Source organism: Eleutherodactylus coqui, chromosome 7 (assembly GCF_035609145.1).
Source record: "Eleutherodactylus coqui strain aEleCoq1 chromosome 7, aEleCoq1.hap1, whole genome shotgun sequence".
NCBI lineage: Eukaryota > Metazoa > Chordata > Amphibia > Anura > Eleutherodactylidae > Eleutherodactylus > Eleutherodactylus coqui.
This window is the reverse complement of record NC_089843.1, coordinates 148,567,497-148,587,637: the sequence shown is the minus strand read 5'-3', so window position 1 is coordinate 148,587,637 and position 20,141 is coordinate 148,567,497. Positions and strand designations below refer to the sequence as shown.

General features: G+C 41.1%; 1 protein-coding gene across 4 annotated transcripts in view; it reads left to right on the top strand.

Moving 5' to 3' along the window:
• The window catches only part of LEF1 (lymphoid enhancer binding factor 1), a 117,539-nt gene that overhangs the window by 1,443 nt on the left and 95,955 nt on the right, over positions 1-20,141 (top strand). For 3 of the 4 annotated variants that reach the window (XM_066573815.1, XM_066573816.1, XM_066573817.1), the window contains exons 2-3: positions 3,177-3,308; positions 13,093-13,150. In XM_066573815.1, the coding sequence (XP_066429912.1) occupies positions 3,177-3,308; positions 13,093-13,150 (190 nt within the window). The remainder of the gene's footprint in view (positions 1-3,176; positions 3,309-13,092; positions 13,151-20,141) is intronic. The other variant, XM_066573818.1, reaches the window with a different exon arrangement.

Sequence of the window (20,141 nt, the reverse complement as noted above, 5' to 3'; positions counted from 1 at the left end):
CCATTTAAAGTCTATATGAACGTGCCTAAAAATGCAGCATCCATATTCACTGTGTTTTTACGCATGTTGCCAGGAGCCAATGGAGAAAAAAATAGTGACAGTAATCGGGCCTTCTGCATTTTTTTTTTATTTTGTATGTGAAAAACTGTAAATATGCATGTAGCACACTTGTGTAATGCAAAAAAAAAAAGGCAGCGAAAAGGTACAATTTTCATGCACTGATATTGCATCCGCCCTTGTGTATGAGCCCTTAATCTGAATGTGTATGTCTGGCATGCTGTGAGTGCAGCCAGTAGTGGCATACAATTATTTGGAGAAGAGGATGGCTTGCAGTGAATCTTTAGAATTTGGTTATTCATTTGATCTTCCGCAATTTACTGGATCAGTAACTCTGGACACATCACTTCCAGTTTTTTTTCCCCAAAAAACTTCTAACTAGATGTGTGTTTGGCCTTAGCATGTCACCTCCATTAGTCATGTGAGCAGTGCTGGTGGTGCAAGGATGATTCATTGTTATGACTAATCAAAACGAAATAAGTAACAATATCCCTTTTATGTAACATTTTAGCTGACTGGATAGATATTGCACAATAGTTATTGTTGGATGCTTGCTATGAAGGTAAACTATAACAATGTAGTATCAATAGAAAGTAGAACACTGTTTGTAATACAACCTGGCAGTTTTCCCTGTCTGGTGGTGTTACACAGTTGTGTTTAGTTATTCGCTACATACTTCTACATGCATACACATTTGTGGTCATTGCAGGATGCAGATATTTGTATGGCAGCACATGAATGTTTAATAAGTAAAACAAAAAGAGAGCAGGAAGCAACAGTCTGCCACATCTGTCCAAATAAGCAGTAGCTGACCACAGGTAACTGTGATGGGTGGGCAGCAGGTCCAGGATGGGGTGAATAGGACCTGGGGCAGGACTGTTGGAAGTGTAGATTTTCCTATTAAACATTTAATTGCCTTTTTTATCATATAAAGAAAAAAATATTCCATATCACTGTAGTCTTCATAGGATTCCTCATTCATATTTTATCTCCTGCAGTTTTTATTACACTTGGGTTTCTTCTTTTCTATTTCTGCTACATTAATAAGAGCTATTATTTTATAGCAGCCAGGCTGAAAGATTATAAGCCACATGGGTGCCTACTGGTACATGACCCAGCCTTTCAACCTGACATGTCTACTGTTTATTTCACCAGGGATTTCCTTCCCAGAAGCATGTGTGTTTAATGCACCCAGAGCTAACTTGATTTTCCATAAAAAACGCCATCACCAATGTTCTTCCAAGAACAGTTTAAGACTATTTTATTCATATAAGGCCATTTTTCCGACCGCAGTATCTTGCATTGGTATTTGTAAGCCAAAACCAGGAATGAATCCAATAAACAGAAGAGGTGCAAATCTTTCCATTATACTTTTTAGATGTAGTGTTCATTCTTGCTTTTGGCTAACAAATACTGCCGTGTGAAAGTGGCCTAAATGGAAAAACAAAAATTTGGTACGGTGGTGGCCAGTAAAGTGTGATTGTTCTCAGTAAAAGAAACCAAGTAATCTTGTAGATAGGATACCTTTTAATAGCTAACAAAAATACATGATGTTACAGCGAGCTTTCAGGTCAGGCTACGAAAGGTCGATAGAACCCGAAAGCTTGCTGTAACATCATGTATTTTTGGTAGCCATTAAAAGGTATCCTATCTACAAGATGACTTGGTTTCCTTTACTGAGAACAATCACAAAGTGGCCTAAAGCAACATTGCTGTTTGCAGTTGTCAGAAGTTGAGCACTAATTCATAATAAACCTGAGATCACCCTGGTCTGTGTGGGTCATACCATTCATAGTGCTGTGACTTATACAGAGCATTGGAAAGCATGACTTTTGTTTGTGCTGTCTCCTTTAAATGGAGACAATGGTATTGGACTTACTATCCAGGCAGTTTACAAACTGCTTGATGTCAACCAGCATATGTACGAAGAAAGTCCTACGTTCAGCCATGTTTTTGGCTCCTGCTGTTTTTGGACTTCCCCAATGAGTAGAGCAGATTTAGGAAAGTGAACACAGGGTGATATAAGTTTGTGTGTTGTGCAGTTGTAAATGCTACATTGTATATTCAGGGCACTTGTCAAATTGTTTCCCAGCAACTGAAATGGTAACACACAGATGACTGGAGTCACCCTTATCTCTTCAGGTTCTGTGTCTGCCTTCCTTTGCCTGTATGTAAACTTTCCCTAGCCTATCTAATCTAAGATTAACCCCTGTAATGCTATAGCCCTGCCTTAGCCCTTTGAATTTTGTTTAATTTGACCCATTCCTGGGAACTCCCCAAAGAGCTCAGGCTGTGTGTATACACACATATGCATGAAAAGCTCATTAGAGCAAGTAGTGAATGAATAAATAGCCTTTGCTTTTTTGTGTGACCGAATAACCCCTCCCTCCAAAAGGAACCTTGATGGCACAAAAAGACACCAGTCAGGCACCATGAGCCTATGTCCCCATAGAGGAGAAAGTTCACAGAAGTCCCGTGGCCTCTTGTGAAGGTTCAATGAGCCAAACATATGTCAAGAACTCTATTTTTAATTAGTCTTTCATTGTGTTTCTGGCACCGTGTCTTTTCCAACATAGATTAATTGGCCTAACATGAAGCAATTAATTCGCTATACAATTTGTTATATCTTAAGGCCTATAATCGACTGCACTAAAAAATGCGTTTTATATGCAACTAAACAGCGACCTATTTAAATTTGCTTTGTTCTAGATTCAAACATTTTTATAGAAGGAGTGCATTGGATAGTAGGCTACAAATCACATGCAAGTAGCTCATCATTAGGCAATTTATGACCATTTACATGGTTTTATTCTGCACATCTGTGCAAGTCCTACGGTGGGAAGCTTGGGGATCTCCAAATATTTTCAGAATAGAGACTAAATTGGAGGATTTGAGTTTAGACTTTGTAAATGGGGTAGTAGTGATGACCTCTTTATATAGAGTTTGGTCATAAAGTCCACATTTCTTATGAAATTTACCATTAACATTTTTGTGCCTCCTGTTTAATAAATACGTATATCCTGTCCTTTTACATAGCTATGACTTAATTTTTATTTTAGCTTTATTTAACCCTTGTTTTAATGGATTTTTCAAGTAAATTTTAACCTCTTTGTTGCCAGATACATAATGCAGCACTTCTCGTAGAGGTAAATGTTCTTGCTGAAAGAAGGCTCTTGTGTTCACAATTGGGCTGTCATCACACAAGTTTCCCCATAGCCAGCTGTGGCCAACACAAGGAAAGCAGACTGCAGGTGAAGCTGCATTAAGTGAATTGTATATTAGCATATTTTGACAATAAAGGAGTGTGCCCACCCCGATGTTTTATCACTTTTTCCCCTTCACCTCACGTCTAATATTACAAAATTTTACTGTGCATCCTATTATTTTATAGTCAGGAGATAATTTAGTCTACATAATGGATTTTACTAGAGGAAAAATTACCTAAACCAATCAGACGTTGCTTTCATGAGATTATTTTTACATTGCTGATACATAATTTTAGTAAGCTCCGATCTAAGAGCTGATATGGAGCCGACAGAAAACAAGTATTGAATTGTTTCACGTCTATTGCTTCAGCATGGGCAGACAATAGTTTCATCACTATTCTTTTTTATCATTGTAATTGGGATTTCAACACTGCATAAATGATAGAACACAAGTCAGCCCAAGGGATCCAGCGTGATCACAGAACATACAAGGTGCAAAATGCTAAATCTGATCAGCCTTAAAAATTAGTCTTTTTTTTTTTTTTTACTTTTTCAGTTTTACCGTGAATATGGGCCCAATATGCAGATTATGGCAAATCAAGTCCATTAAGAAAAAAATCTTGACTATTCTAGAATGAGATGATTGCTCCTTGTAGATACTGTACGCTCATTGCTCCACCATGTAGTGCATGCATGCCAGATTGGATCTGCAAGGGATGCTTGTGATCCTCACGATTCAAATTAGTTGCTTTGAAAATCTTGAAGTCTTGTGTTTCTTTTGTTTATTTGCTTTGGGTTTTTTTTAACCTAGACCTTGAATAATAAATATATTCAGCTCTGTTGAAAATAATATTCAATGTAACACTTCTACTGAAATCATATAATTTATAACACAATTTCTAAACAGAAGTAACTCCAAGCCACTGTAGTAGTGATCTGTAGTAAACTTGGGCAAATTTATGAAACTATCTAAAAAGAAAAAACTCTTTGTTGCCCATAGCAACCAATCACAGTGCAAACTTTTTTTCTATTATTGTACTATTGGAAAATAAAAACTGTGCTGTGATTGGTTGCTACAGACAACTAACAGTTGTTTTTGTTTTTTTTCTTTTCAAGACCGTTTCATGAATCTGCCCCAAAATGTTTTTGACATAGACCATATAACAATGAGTGGTTGTTTGAGTTTAAGGCCAGCTTCACACGAACATACTTGTGCGTGCAAAACACAGAGAATAGAACCCATTGATTTCAATAAGTTCTTTCACATTTCCGTATTTTTTTCCTGCGCATTTCTGTCATTCTATTTTTTTTTTGTATTTGCACGTCAATGTGGGGAGGGGGTGCACACTTGTGCGTGTAATACGCAAGGAGATGACTAGAACATATCTGGAACTAATTAGCAATTACAATCGCTCCATCTTGTTTGCTGCACACAAATGAACATGCCCTGTGGGGGCAAAGAGTACTGGGGAATATGCTGATGTGTGCGCAAAAAAAGCATCATTCATTCCACAAAAAACACAGCGCTTAGGCACGCGCAAATGTGCTTGTACTTGTGTGAAGCCGGCCTAAGTTTATTCATTTGAGTAAATATATAACATGTAGCAATTCCTAGGAGTAGAATGACTTCCCATTGGGTAGACACAAGCTTGTTACTGTAGATGCACATGGTAATAAACACTCATCGTATTGGCTGAATTACCCGTGTATCCATGGTAGCTTTTATAAAATACCATAATTCCTAGTTGTTTAATAAAATGCTGCTTTTTGTAGTAACATGCTTGGGCATGTAAGCTCTGTTGGTTTTAATGCTGGTGTTAGACTGACTTGACCCTGTCACTTGGCCCTTTCGAAAGTCTTTTGAGGATCAATTTGCATACGGTGAGTTTGTTTTTTTTTTTTGTTCCCTCCTCTTCCTCTGGAGAAGACTGTCTTTGGCTTATATTTCCAGTCATGTTTAGAGGCCTGTTAAAATTTGGAGATTAACTTGTAGTAAAGCTACCTTCCAATAAGTGGCGCTGCAGAGGCATTGTAGCATCTTCCACTTGCATATCAGATTTCCCAGAGGACCCTTATAATATGGCCTTACAGTTCTCCTCACCCTTACTAGGCGGCCTCCATAAGGAGAAACTACCCTTCCTGACCCTTGTTGGTGTCCAACATGGCTTACTGATCTGAAGTTTTGTCATTTATGATGAATTACTTGAGGATCTCTCGGGTCTCTTTCTTATACAGGCGGCAGAGGTGATGGTTCTGAATAGAGATGAGCGAGTATACTCGCTAAGGCATATTACTCGAGCGAGTAGTGCCTTAGTCAAGTATCTCCCCGCTCGTCTCTAAAGATTCGGGGGCTGGCGCGGGTGACAGGTGAGTTGCAGCGGGGAGCGGGGGGGAGAAAGGGAGAGAGAGATCTCCCCTCCGTTCCTCCCTGCTCTCCCCCGCCACCCGCCGACCCCCGAATCTTTAGAGACGAGCGGGGTGATACTCGGCTAAGTCACTACTCGCTCGAGTTATATCTTAGCAAGTATACTCGCTCATCTCTAGTTCTGAAACTTTCAGTCATTTAGAGACTAGATCACTTTGTTAAAGAGATTTTCCGAAATTAAAAGTAAAATTGGCAGGGAGCAGATAAGTAGTTGAACTTGCCTCTTAAATGTCCCCCCACGCCCATGCTCCAGCGCCGCCGAGGTCTGGTGCTGGAAGCTCCTGCATCAGTCGTGTATGGTTTATAGTTCACTTGACTGCTGCCAATTGCCATCCTCAGTCGTCATGTCTGCACGAATGGCACATAACCACTGAAGAACGCGATTGGCTGCAATGTTCGAGTTAACGATGAACAGCACAGGACGGGTGCTGGAGTAAGTGGAACATTTAAGAGGCAAGTACTAATATATATTTCTCTTCTTTTTTTATCTGAGTGCTTTCACCTAGGAGCGATAGTCATTCAGTAATGGAGAGCATCGGAGATCTCTTCCCCTCATCCACCTCCATTCACTGTGAACGGGCAGTTGTTCATAGATGAACGACTGCCTGTTTACACTGAGCGAGAAGTTGCTCATCAGTAGCTTGGTTTCAGTGAGCTGAAACAAAGCGATGAGCGGCTAATGAGCAATTTCTTTCTCAGTACCCCGTCTGGCTCCACTTTATACAGGACGACTATTGCTGGAATTTTTAAAGTCCATTGACTTTAATTGACTCCAATCAGCATGTATCACACGTCCATACAACGCATGCTTAATACGCGGTGAAAACACGGTCGTGGACATGAGCCCTTAGAGTTGCCAATGTAACCACACAACACTTGTTGAGTAGTATGCAAGGATACCATTCTAACCAAGTCTACCTTCTAGAGTGTAATAGCGCCCCCTCCACCTGTCAGATCAGGTTAAAGATCCTAATTAAAGAGATGCTTTAAATTACACAGCAGCATAAACATCTTGCCTTACTGCGGTATATTTTAAAGTGTCCCTTTTAATCACAATCTCTCAACAGTCTCAATTTTCGGGGAAAACTCCTAAACGTAACGTTATCTTTGTTTGGACTTTGTATTGTCAGTGGAATGCTTATGTAATATGACAATTTATTTAGGGTGCTGTAGGTTAATTCATTCATTAAAAATGATTTGTGGTCTTATCTCTGTTCTCTTATTATTGAATTATCTCATTGCTTTCTTTAGCTAACTCTTAGTGAAACTTCATATGGCCTACCCACAGAGCAATTACAGTGGGTAAACTGCTTTCGGGCGGCCTGAAATGTGGTTGAGATAAAGTCTCCATGTGACATCCGATCTTTCCTGTCCACATAAACCCTGAATGATCTAAAGCTATAAATTGGTTTCAAAATCCTAGCTACACTACTGCTTTCACTAATCAAGAGCCAGGTCCATGGGATTCGGAAGTGCTGGTTGTCTATGACAACTTTGTTTCCTAAGGGCGTGATGCCCGGCTACTTTTCCATGGCCAGCCCATGGCCAACGGTGATCCCAAGGTCGGCTGTATTTTAGTTCCTTTCTCCTGGGGAGAGCAGATGGCGCATACGCATTCCCTCCCCACTGAAATGAATGGGAGTCTAATGTAAATTGATAGTTATTTGACCTGTTAAAATATGTTCCTCCATGAGTCATACTTTTTCTTCACCGGGGCAAAATATTCCGTTTACTGTCCTAGCTGCGTATTTGAATACCCTGGCCAAGGCCGGGTGGCTTTTTGCTACTTCTCTGACACCCAGCACATATGTTCCGCCAATCACATATTTGTATAGGGGCATCCCCATTGTCACCTGACAGAAGAGTTCAGGAAAAGTGAGAATCTGGTATATAACGTTGTTGGCCAAGCTCAACATGTATGTTTATGAGCTTATTGGAGATGGCCATTGGCCCTATAAAGGCTCTTAGACTGTAGTTGTCGGGCAAACCCTGGTTTGGTCAATAGCCAGATCTCCCAACTCCATCATACACATGAACACTTGGTTTGACTGAGGGTTCATGTGTTTTCAATGGGCAGAGAGGAGTAAGCCCCTGCCAGACACCTCTGGTTGTGCGTTTATCTCCAGGGAGTAGCAAAAAAAAAAAAAACGAACATTAAATTTCAGTGTGCTGATCCTTCTTTTTCACAATGTCTTCTCTTGGGAAGGGTTAGTCGGAAAGCCCCCATACACAAGCAATAGTCATTTGGTCCCACAGAAATGAGCAGGTTTGGACGATTTATGTGTAAGGGGGACTTTGCATCTTCAGTCGAAAAGCATCCTAGAGGGCATTGTCTCTATATTCTAAGGGTCTGCTCAGTTATTTTGGTCTGCAGAAGTAAGCCCCTCCCATAGGAGTCGGAGAGCAGCTTTTCCCGTTCTTTGAATGTATGTGGGTGGAGTCTGGAGCTGTCAGTCGAACAAGTCTGCTATATAAAATGTCTATATGGAATGTCTCTATTTGCCAAGTCTGTTCCCTCTGCCTGAAGCCCCCTAATATAGTAAGGCTTACTGTGTATGAGGATTTTCTTGTAATCGGTGGACACATATGACACCCGTGCTTGGTATACATATACAACATCCGGTCATGGCTTTGCTTCAGTTAGACTGATGGGAGGCTACAGCTGGCATTACATCTACTAGCAATTGAGTGGCAAATGCTATTTATTGATAGCACCTATAATATAATGTGCATGGTGCCGCACTCCATGAATTGCATCATTTCTATTTTTTTTATCAGTTGGTAAATTGAATCTCAGAAGGTCTAGTATTTTTCAGATTATCTTCCAGCCAATCAGATTACACCCCTTCTTTTTAAAGTGCAGTTTAGAAAATTAAAAAGCCACTCTGTTCGGTGTTTTTTTAAAATTCATTCATGCAGTTATAAACCCTACCCCAGTGTGCACTTGTCAAAAACAATCAAGTATCTAGGAGTTGTCAGAAATAAATGAAACTTTCTCTGTGTGATTGCAGCATTGATATAAGTAAGTGATTACAATATCAGAGCAAAAGGATAATTTACTGGAGAAGACTGAACACTTGAAGGGAGGCTCTAGTACCCTGTTGTACCACCTCTAGCTTGGATACAAGATGTGATACAGGCGGCATGGAGGCTCTAGTACCCTGTTGTACCACCTCTAGCTTGGATACAAGATGTGATACAGGCGGCATGGAGGCTCTAGTACCCTGTTGTACCGCCTCTAGCTTGGATACAAGTTGTGATACGGGCGGGCATGGAGGCATACAGGTTCTGTATGGTATCCTGCGGCATATCTGTCCACATTTGCTGTATCTGAGCCTCTAGATTGTGCAATCATCTAGGCTAATGAAGTTTGCATCCCAGATGGTCCCATACATTTTCTATTGGTGATAAATCTGGCAACTGGGAAGTATTATCCTGCATGAAAAAGGTCTCTTGGAAGCCGCTGTGGGAGGAACACACGTGGCTGCAGGATGTCCTGAACATACAACTGAGCTGTAATTGGCCCCCGTACCACTACTAGGGGTGACTGACTGATGGCCCCCCAGACCATCACACCAACAGTGGGTGGCTCCACAGCCAAGGCAGGTTTGAGGCCCTCTTCCCTAGTTCTCCAGGCACAAATACGACCATTGTCTATGCCACAACTAAACCTGTAGTCGTCACTGAAGACAACGTGGTGCCACTCCGCAACAGTCAAATTTTCTCGTTCATGACACCACTGCAAACTGAGGTGACGGTGGGTGTCAAAGGCAGTACACATAAGGAGCACCATGAGACCAAATGCCCTCAGCCAAGCATCTGAAAATTATTCCGACAGACACGGAGACCTGTAGCGATGCAGCTGTCTCTGGGTGGTGGACAGAAGGCTGTTGGAGCTGCTCATGCTTGCCGTATGATCAGACAATATTCTGTACTGATGGTCTGTCGAGGGTGTCCTGAGCCCGGTTACCTTGTGTGTGTGTGCCCTCACGCATCCACTGGTCCCAACACTTCCTAACAGTCTGGTCAGAATGGCCCAGATGGTGGGCAATTCGGGGATATGACCAACCAGCTTCTCTCATTTCAATAATGCCACCTCCCAAACTTTGATAACTGGGTGAAATCTCTTTGATTACGTTGTAGAGGTGTCCAGTGGTCAACAAGCTCTACAAAAGTGGAAAAAGAAGTCACTACACACAAGTGGCCTCTGAGAGCCCTTATATAGGCCAAGGGTGGAAACCCTTTTAGGGTCTCAGATGGCAAGACCGTGCATCTAATCATATCTGCCTGAGATGAAACCGCATGCCTAGTTTTGCAGGAAAATGACAACTCCATCTAGGGGCTTGATTTTATTTTTTGTCAGAGTGTATGTAAGTGAGCTAGTGTTACCTTGGTTGGTTATTTCTCTCTGTTTGAAACTCCTAGCCTTGCTTTCTTTAGATGGTCATGTGATCTACATTCTGACCAACTGAAACTTACTTGGGGGTTATGGATTCATTTTCTAGACAATTTCTCTTTTTTTATGCTATTACATGGATTTACTAAACAAGTGTGTTATGGGGCACACAGGCACTGCTGTCACAGTTACTGAAGATGATCACACAGTTATAATAGAGGAAATCACAGCTCATCCTCCTGACTTTAGACTTATCGGCTGTAGCTTATTTCGGTGAATGTAGAAGATGATGATAAACCGTTCCCCCTGCAGACAAAAATGGTATGGATTTTAGTGATGTTGGGCTGATGCATTATGGGATTGATTTAAAAGGCAAAGTAAGAAAATCTTACCATCAAGATGGTGCCTCACAGGGGTATGTAGTGCAAGGAAGTGACTGGAATACACAGAGAAGACCTGCAGAGTTTGCTGGGAAAGCAGGTGGTGATTAGGGCAGGCATGGAAAAATGTGTATTTCAACACTGGATTGTTATGGGCATATCCCTTGACTTCTAAATGTAAACTAGTACATTTCAAAAGTAGACTATTTGCCCAGAAAAAACAGTCAGATGACTGCTTTAATTTCTAACTTAATTTGATTTTCACTTGACTTGAGTCACAATTCTAACTTTCGTCAGGATTGTGAAATCAAGATTAGCCCTGCCCCCTGTGGGTGGGGTTAATATCAGGCTGGTGGTGATGGTAGGGTGGTGGAAATGGGGTGTGCAGGACATCGGGAAGTGTTGGTGTAACTGAGGAGAGGGCAGTATATGGAGGCTGTAATGAAATGAGAAGAGGACAGTATATGGAGGCAGTGATTGGGTGTGTGCATAGTACATAGCGGCTAGGATAACTGTAGAGTATGGAACCCAATCCTTCGTGTGTATATAACGAACGTTCATACCCCATCCTTTTACATAAGGGAACCGCATAAACAGCAATTCTTTGATCGGTGCTATTATCAGAATCGAACTATTCAATCCTCATAATCAATATATATAAAAGGAACTGCTGTGTCTGTGATTCCCTGATGTAAAAAAGTGTCCTTGGCCTATTTAACAACAAAAAAAAAGAAAATTGAGATTTTGGCTTTTAGCCAAATCGCCCAGCTCTACCTGGTAAAAATGATGTCTGAAGTCTGGTTCCTATGAGCGTTGTCAGCAAAAGTGTTGATACTTTTTTTTTTATATCTGCTATTCATTTGCACCACGTTTTTTATAAATGTTCCCTACTGGCCATCTTTCGGTAATTGAGCACAAGCTGCTTTTTCTTGGATAGTACATTTTTGTGTCTCTGTTTATATGTTACTTAATGCATAAAGTACATCCTGTACTAATATTTGGTTGAAGGCCGCCATTTGAAAACTAAAACCCAGCCTTCTAAAGAATATTTTTAAAAAGTTGGGACTTCCAGCACTTAGTGGATTAATGAACAGATGCAAACTGGGTAATTACTGTCAGATGGAAGTCCTCTTAAGTTATTAAACACTTTATCTAATACCTTGTTCCAGCAGGAACGAAATCCAATGTTAATAGGATGGCTTCACTGTTGGGGTTTTGTCTGCCCCACTGTTCATTATTATTATTATACCCATACATTTTATGCTTCATATAAGTAGTATATCAATGGTAGGGTTTAGAGATGAGCAAGCATACTCGCTAAGGACAATTACTTGAGAGAGCATTGTCCTTAGCGAGTACCTGCCCGCTCGGAAGAAAAGATTCAGCTGCCGGCGGCGGGCAGGGAGCAGCGGGGGAGAGCGGGGAGGAACGGAGGGGAGGTCTCTCTCTCCCTCTCTCCCCCTTGCTCCACCCTGCTCACTGCCGCAACTCACCTTTCCCCCGCGCCGGCAGCCAAACCTTGATCGAGTAATTGTCCTTAGCGAGTATGCTCGCTCATCTCTAGTAGGGTTATAATCCTACTGTTTGCCTCTCTACATCCGTAAGTAAAATCCTTGCCTTCGTGGCAAAGGAGAATTGACTTCAGTTCTGCATCTTGAGTATTCGCAAAGATGGTAAAGGAGAGTTAAATTAAAAGATTTAGAGGGTTTATTATACCAAAATGTTAAGGTTTAAGGTTGAACTGTAAAGTTGGTCATAGGCATTACCATGCTTTTCGGATATTACATAATTGATTGACTAGCCAGCAAAATTCCAGTGTCATTGGCTGATGCGTAAGGGAATAGTTCATCTGCGAATGAACTATATTATGCGTTTTCATTCCTGTATTGTTTCTTGGTAAGTAAAATGATACATCTTATTTGCTGTACTTGTGCTTCCTACTTTTCATACTGTCTTTAAGAAGACCTTGATGAAAGGCTAATTAATTCTATTAAGGTGCTGTAGGCTAGGTGCAAACTTGCCAACTATGAGGCTCTGGCACAGCTTGCATCAGACAGCACACAGACACCAGCCCTTGTAGTGTCCCATATACACAGCACATTCACATTCATTCATGTCCATGAAATGGACAGGAATAGGACATGCCTTGAGCTTTATCATGCAGGTCCTTGTGAAAAAACGTCTATAAGTATAGCCTCGTACACTTTAATTGGTTTAATTGGGCCTGAGCTGTCTATGGTATTACACGAACAGCACATGACCTCAAAATTTGCTAGGCTAGCGTATGCCTAGCCTTAGCACAAATACTAACACATTGTGTTTTTGGGGAGTTTTGCTCTGGTTTTACTCCTTTTGAACCATACATTTGTGGCAAACTTTAATCACCAATGCACCTATAAAGTGAAGACTGGTTTCCTTATCATACAGTATAAGGCCACGTTCTGCTGAAGTTTCATAAATGTGATGCATAACAAAAAAAAAAGTATTATGTCTATAGTAACATCAAAACTATCACTAGTATATCGTGAATGGGAAGTGTTAACGTAAGGTGGGGGTGTAGTTGTACTATAGAAGTATAGGCTTATGATCAATTTCTTCTACACAATAACATTGTTAACTATTTCTCAGATTTCAAGAAGAAGACAGGACTCTTACCATGAAAAGTCCAGAGAACACCCAGATGATGGTGAGTTCAAATAATTTATCTCTATCTTTATAAAAGCATCCCATTATAAAAGAGCTTTTAAAGGGACACTAAAAGGCCTCTTACACAGGCTGATGATTGGCCCAACGAAGGTTTGTATGTCTGTTCCCGATAAAGACCCGGTATAAACATGCCCTGCAATCAAATGGAAAAACAAGAAAGTACTTGTCTGTCTTTTATGTAGACTTAAAAACGATTGCTTGTCCACAGCGCATCTTCCTTGTAAAGAGGGGAAAATGCCTTGTGAAAGTCCTGTGATCATTGCCTTCGTCTGCTGGCCTGTGGACTTTGTATAAACTACAAGAAGGAGTGGGTAAATGGAAATTATTAATTCTGTGAGCTTATCTCTCGCAAACCTTTTGCTATTATTGAAGCTTTAATGGATAGCAACATAGACTTGGACAAATCGGACCACGGTTTTGCCTTGAAGGGTTTTCTATATCTGTTGAACTCCTTTCCATATCTCTATTGGGGTATATGGATGTCAAAGATGAGAGTTCCCTGCTTCGAAAGAGCAGCTTGTATTCTGGTGGACTGATCGTGATGACTATTCATTCGGCTAGGTGCCAGTCTATATTTGAGTGGCCATATGGAGCTTACCTACTTGATAAAAGTTGGGTTGCGACAAACTCTTGGAGATCGATTGCTTTCAGGGCAACTTCAGTCGGAGTTTAGCCCTTTAGGGTTACTAAAGCTTGATATTTCTGACAGCATCAAAGAGGTTGGTTTGTTGTTCTAAGCATGTGGTCCCTTCTTCAAAGAATCGGTGGGGGTCCTAAGGTCATTGACCTTTACCAACGTTATCTTCTACCAAGCCCTACTTCAATGAATAAATTAAGGTGGAACTTCCCAGGTGTGGAAGGTTCATGAAAGTTTTTGAGAGTACCTTACATTTATTTTGAAGTCAACAAGCTAGACGGCTGTGCGCCAGAATAACATCAACTGAGTCGATTACTAAACCTTTTCCAGTGAAAACATACCTTCCCGTATAAAAAACAGTATTTGAGGTAAAACCAGAGGACCCTGATTGAACACGCTTAGATATTTTTCACCACATTTCTTCCTAATCAGACAGTCTGTAGAAGTTTGTATACAAAGGCAAGTGGCCAGACAGTATAAAGTCTGAAATGGTGTTTTGGCCAAAAACAGTTGTTGGAGTAAATGTGGTATTTTACTGACAAGGATATTTTACGAAGTCTGGGAGGCAGACGATGGCCTTTCCAGCTGCTCTTGAACTACAAGTGTCAGAAACTCACTAACATAAGCTACTAATGGAATCGTATTAAATGCCAAATCAATGGATTTATTAAAAAAAAAATCAGACTTTACAACTCTTTTCACGAATGTTATGTCAGTGGGAGTTATGGGACGTATCTGAAGGTGCAATTCTAATGTCAGACGACCTCATCTCCACAAGTGCCTTTATTTGGTGCACTTGCAAAGTAAAAAAGGACTAGCGTGTCAAAAAGTTGGTATTGGTGGTAAAAGTTAAAACCTAACCAATGCTACAAGTAAAATGTAATTTCCCCTTGAAATAGATAACAGTAAACATGTCATTTCCTGTACCATTTCTTTATTAATTTTCTGTCCGGTTGCTTGTATAGCAACAACATATTCTACAGAGATTTCCACCATTTAGATTAGTCCCTCTCTCCAGTGGGGCGAATATAATCGAGCTTTGCAGTTCTACACGAAGGACCATAAATCCTCAGTGTATTTTAAAATTCTACTCATTGTTTTTCCAGTTATAGAAGTTTCTGGAAAAGTGACACTTATTCACTAATATGAAAGTGATGGATGTACCATTTCATAATTGGGCGGATTTACCTTTCAATTTTGTACAAGGGTTGGGGTGATAACCCTTGTAGGTGCTGTTTTGGTGGTCATAACTTTCCCAATGACAGATCTAACTAAGGGCCCTTTAACAAGGACCGATAATTGTTCGGATTCCTGCAATCCATTGAAAATATTAATAATTATCGTTCAGTGCATAGACTGAACGACGAATGATAATTCGTTCCCCCATCATTTGTCGTTCGGTTTATGCATGAGAACTGATTGACAATTGGCCTATGTAAACAGGCAGTTGCTCATCTATGAACGACTGCCTGCTTACTGTGAATACAGATGGGCAGACGATACGATCACTGGCCTGCTCTGCCTCCATCCATTCATTCATTCATTCATTCATTCAATGATGATACTTGCTGTGTAAAGGCATTGGAACGACCTGTATGGCATCTGCACCTGACAGCTTGTCCCATGTAAAAGGGCCCTAAGAAATGATTGACCAGAAGTTTAACACCAGGGGTCAGTGATTCTCCTGTGTCCGGGTCACATTTCTGATATTCGCACTTTGAAAAAATAACTTTTACAAATTTTCCCAGTCATGGGTTTGTGTAAGGACTTGTTTTATGCAGGGCAACCTGTAGTTTCTTGTGGGTATCGTTTTGAGAGTTCACCCTATATATTTTTTATCCTTTTTTTTTTTAACCTTTTGTATTAAATCTTTTTTTTTTTTCATGCAGACTAGGGGATCCAAAAAGCGCAGTTCTGGCATTGCATATTTTCTGACAGCATTTACTGAGCTGGATTCATAATGTTAAATTTTAGTAAATTGGACCTTTTGTGGGTGCAATGATATTTCTATTTTATTTTTTTACATTTCAACTGATTTTATTGAGAGCAAATTATTACATGCAGATCAGCTAGAAACTTCTCCTCGCAGGGGGTGCAAAAAAGAAATGTCATGGTAGAAACAAATAATTAAACAATGAACTTCCACACAGGGTTCCATTTACAGGACATTTAACAGGTATTTCTGTAGCTCTCTTTTAGTTCTTCTTTCTCTCCTTTTAAGGGGAATATGAGGCCAGAGTTAGACCTCCTAGAACTATGAAAGGCGGTAGGGGGAACTAGGGTCAGTACTGCGGTTTCCGGAGTTTGTCCCGTCCCACAGAGTCCTTCTGCCTGTTTTCTTACCCTAAACTGAGTATTCTGGGTAGACCAGGTATTGCCAGGCAAACACCATGTTTGCCAAGTTCTTAAAAATAACTCAATTTTGTCTTCTCTCATGGCCGACAATTTTTCATATAGCATCATTCTTGAAACCCTAGCAATAATTGGGTCAATTAAAAGAGTGGGCGAGAGCCATTGAGATGCAATGTATATTCTAGCAGCCATACAGATGAACTGCGAGAGTTTATGCTGTCGATTATTGAACCCCGTAGGTTAGTCGGGATGGAGAGAGGGGGAATGGCTTACCCAGGGTTCTGGATATGAGGTTGGTCACTTGCCTCTGGAGAGACCTCACCACCAGGCATGTCCACCAGATATGAGAGGGCGTCCCCAGTGACTTACAGCTTCTGAAACAGTTTGGTGAGGTGCTTGGGGAGTACTTGTGGATTATCGAGGGAATCAAATATGTCCTATGAAGTATTTTTAATGATGTTTCGGCGAGAGTCACCTGATGGCTGCCTTTTGATATAAAGTTTTGCCATTGAGGTAGGGAGAGGGAGATATTTGGATCTGATTCCCAGGTGTAGCATGAATGGAAGCTTATTTCCCAGTACCGGCTGGTTCATATTGGTGTATAGGGAGGATATTGCATCGGGCTAAAGGGGGACCATATACAAAGACTTTCAAAGCCTGTGAGTTTTGCAGCAGGGTGGTTGTTGTTTGTTAGGGTTCGAATGAAGCTAGGTATTTGTAACCATTCTAACCATAGATGCCCTGGGATGTTTATTTAATTTTTTTAATGCGACAGCTGAGAAAAGGAGAGGTTAAATGGTTTAGTAATTTTGTTTTGTTTTTTTGTAATAAGTCTTTTAGTTAGTATTTTTTTTTCTTTTTTAAGTCCCCATAGAGGACTTGTGATCGTTTGATCATTTACTGTATACAGTACAATGCAATACTATGGTATTTCATTAGAATGTACAGTTTTTTACAGACTTAAAGGGGTTGTCCCGCGCCGAAACGTTTTTTTTTTTTTTTTAACCCCCCCCCCCCCCCCCCCCCGTTCGGCGCGAGACAACCCCGATGCAGGGGTTAAAAAAACAACCCGCACAGCGCTTACCTGAATCCCGGCGGTCCGGCGTCTTCATACTCACCTGCTGAAGATGGCCGCCGGGATCCTCTGTCTCCATGGACCGCAGGGCTTCTGTGCGGTCCATTGCCGATTCCAGCCTCCTGATTGGCTGGAATCGGCATGTGACGGGGCGGAGCTACACGGAGCCCCATTCAGAAAAGAAGACCCGGACTGCGCAAGCGCGGCTAATTTGGCCTTCGGAGGCCGAAAATTAGTCGGCACCATGGAGACGAGGACGCCAGCAACGGAGCAGGTAAGTATAAAACTTTTTATAACTTCTGTATGGCTCATAATTAATGCACAATGTACATTACAAAGTGCATTAATATGGCCATACAGAAGTGTATAGACCCACTTGCTGCCGCGGGACAACCCCTTTAATATTAAAGATACTCCATAGGCTTGGTTTTAATAGGCAAACAATCATGACAGCCCTGGGGTTTTCAGAAGGCCCCAGGCTGCTTTGACCCCCCCCCCCCCAACCAGCAACCATGTGATCTGATCGAGGTGGGTCCGTATGGCATACTTAACTGCGGCTTTCAGATTTGACAGTGGCATTTAAAGGGTAGCGGCTGAAATCTGCATTATCTCTGATCTGGGCTATTACAAGCGCATGTCTCCTCCAAAGCCTACGGTATGTGTCCATATCCTGTGGACATCTATATAATGCTTTGTTTACACGGGACGAATGTCGGATAAACGACCGCATGAGTGATGACATCACCGCTGAGGTTGTTGGCGCTCATGCAGAGTGTTTAAACAGGCAGATCTACGCTGGTTTCTTGCTGGGCTTTTGCATGCAGAGAGAAGTCGGCGATCCAGCGATGATTTTTATGCGGGCTGAAAGTGAGCGATAACTAAAAGTAAACAATATTTTCCCATATATAGGTAACTATTATCACGCATTTTTACTAGTTTGAATGAATTTTGCGTAATAATCGGCCCGTGTAAATGGCCCTTAAGTCCTTACTGTATGGGGTATGTGCAGTTAGGACATTTTATAGTTGTTCGGCTGTTTGGAAGGGGTTAAACAACCTAGCAAAAGAGGACAAATATATAATGAGCACTGATTAATAACGTAACGAGTCAAGGTTTTCAAAAGGCTATACATAGGCTGATGCAAATTGTTTGCGAGATGAATGATCATTTAATATGATTTTGTCCCCATACGCTTCCATTATTGTCAACACAAATATTGTTGTGGTTCTTTTAGGCACAAGGATTTTCGCTCAAAAATCACTCAAAGCCGTCTTTTGAGCGATAATCGTTGTGTCTAACTCTGACATCATGCAGTTTTCGCTGATCGTTGTTTTTCAGCATGCTGAAAGATCAGCGATCAGTTATCAGGAATTCACAGCGGGATACAGCTGATACTATTGTTTCAGCTGTATCCCGCTCCCTGATGGCAGGCTGTGAAGAACAGAGCAGTTCTCCATACCCCGCTCGGAGCGTTCTGCTGTATAACAGCCAGGTGCTCCGAGCAGAGAACAGCTGGATGCAGAAGACAAGTGGGAGCAAGCTGCTTGTCTTCTACCTCCTCTGCTCCGAGCGCAAGGTGATTGCTCAACGCTTGAGTGATCACCTGGCACTGTAAAAAGAACACTATTATCGCTCAGATTTTTTTGAGTAATAATCGTTGTGTCTAAACCAGGCTTTACAGAGGAACACATACTGCCAAAAACAAAGATTGTTGCGGCAGATAAATGATGCGATCAGCTTTGGCTGATTTCTGTCCTTTTTTCATGGGGCAATAACCAGTAGCTTTTTGGCTAATTTGTGGCCCTACGATTAGAGATGAGCGAGTATACTCGCTAAGGCACTTTACTTGAGCGAGTAGTGCCTTAGCCGAGTATCTCCCCGCTCGACTCTAAAGATTCGGGGGCCGGCGCGGGTGACAGGTGAGTTGCGGCGGGGAGCGGGGGGGAGAGAGGGAGAGAGAGATAATCGGCTAAGGCACTACTTGCTCGAGTAATGTGCCTTAGCGAGTATACTCGCTCATCTCTACCCATGATGCTTATTCATCATTATTGTTCCGGAAAAAAAAAAAAAATTAAAACACTCTGAACCTATAAGGCAAAATGTTGTAAAATTCAAATTGATTTCGATATCAACAAATATATTTGTTCGTTTTTCTCTCTAAATTTGAAGGCTAATATGTTGTTTCAGATGATGTAATATAGGGATAATATTCATAATTGGTGGCAGCAGACTCCTGTTTTACTGGCACCAGAAACAATGCGGACCTAACAAGCCCTTGTCACTTAGGTGTCCCGGTTTAAATTTGGTATACAATGGAGCCCCGCTGTGGGTTAAACTATGTGGGGGGAACCTTATGTTACATTTGTATCACAGTCTGAGTTTAATTACTGTCAATTGGTATGAATAGAAGCAATTGTTCATGTGACAAGTATTCATAAGGAAACCCAGGGTAACGTAATCTAATGAGATGCCTGCCTGTCCCGTGTGGTGGTCACATTACACAACACGTAGCACAAAGGACACTGTTTTCATAAATAAATAGTTGCCAACAAAGAACAACTGACATAATAATACTCTATGAATGGAAAGACGATTGTGGTTTTACTAACAGCTGACGCATTAAAAATACAGCAGGCGTACACATTCAAGTATCGCCTCTCACCAAAGAAAAATAAGCAACTTTTATCGTAAACTTTTCCAAGTGCTCACATGCCGCTGGAAACTCTTGATCTGAACCAAAAGGTTGAAAATAATAAGCCTTACAATTTCTCGCTTGTTAGAAGAAACATTGTAAATTCTTTCGACTTATTGGAATACGTCCTTGTAATGTACATTTGAGTTAATATATCGTAGTTGTCATTTTTTTTAAAAATGCGGGTTTTATTGCATTTTGCTTTTGGACAGTGT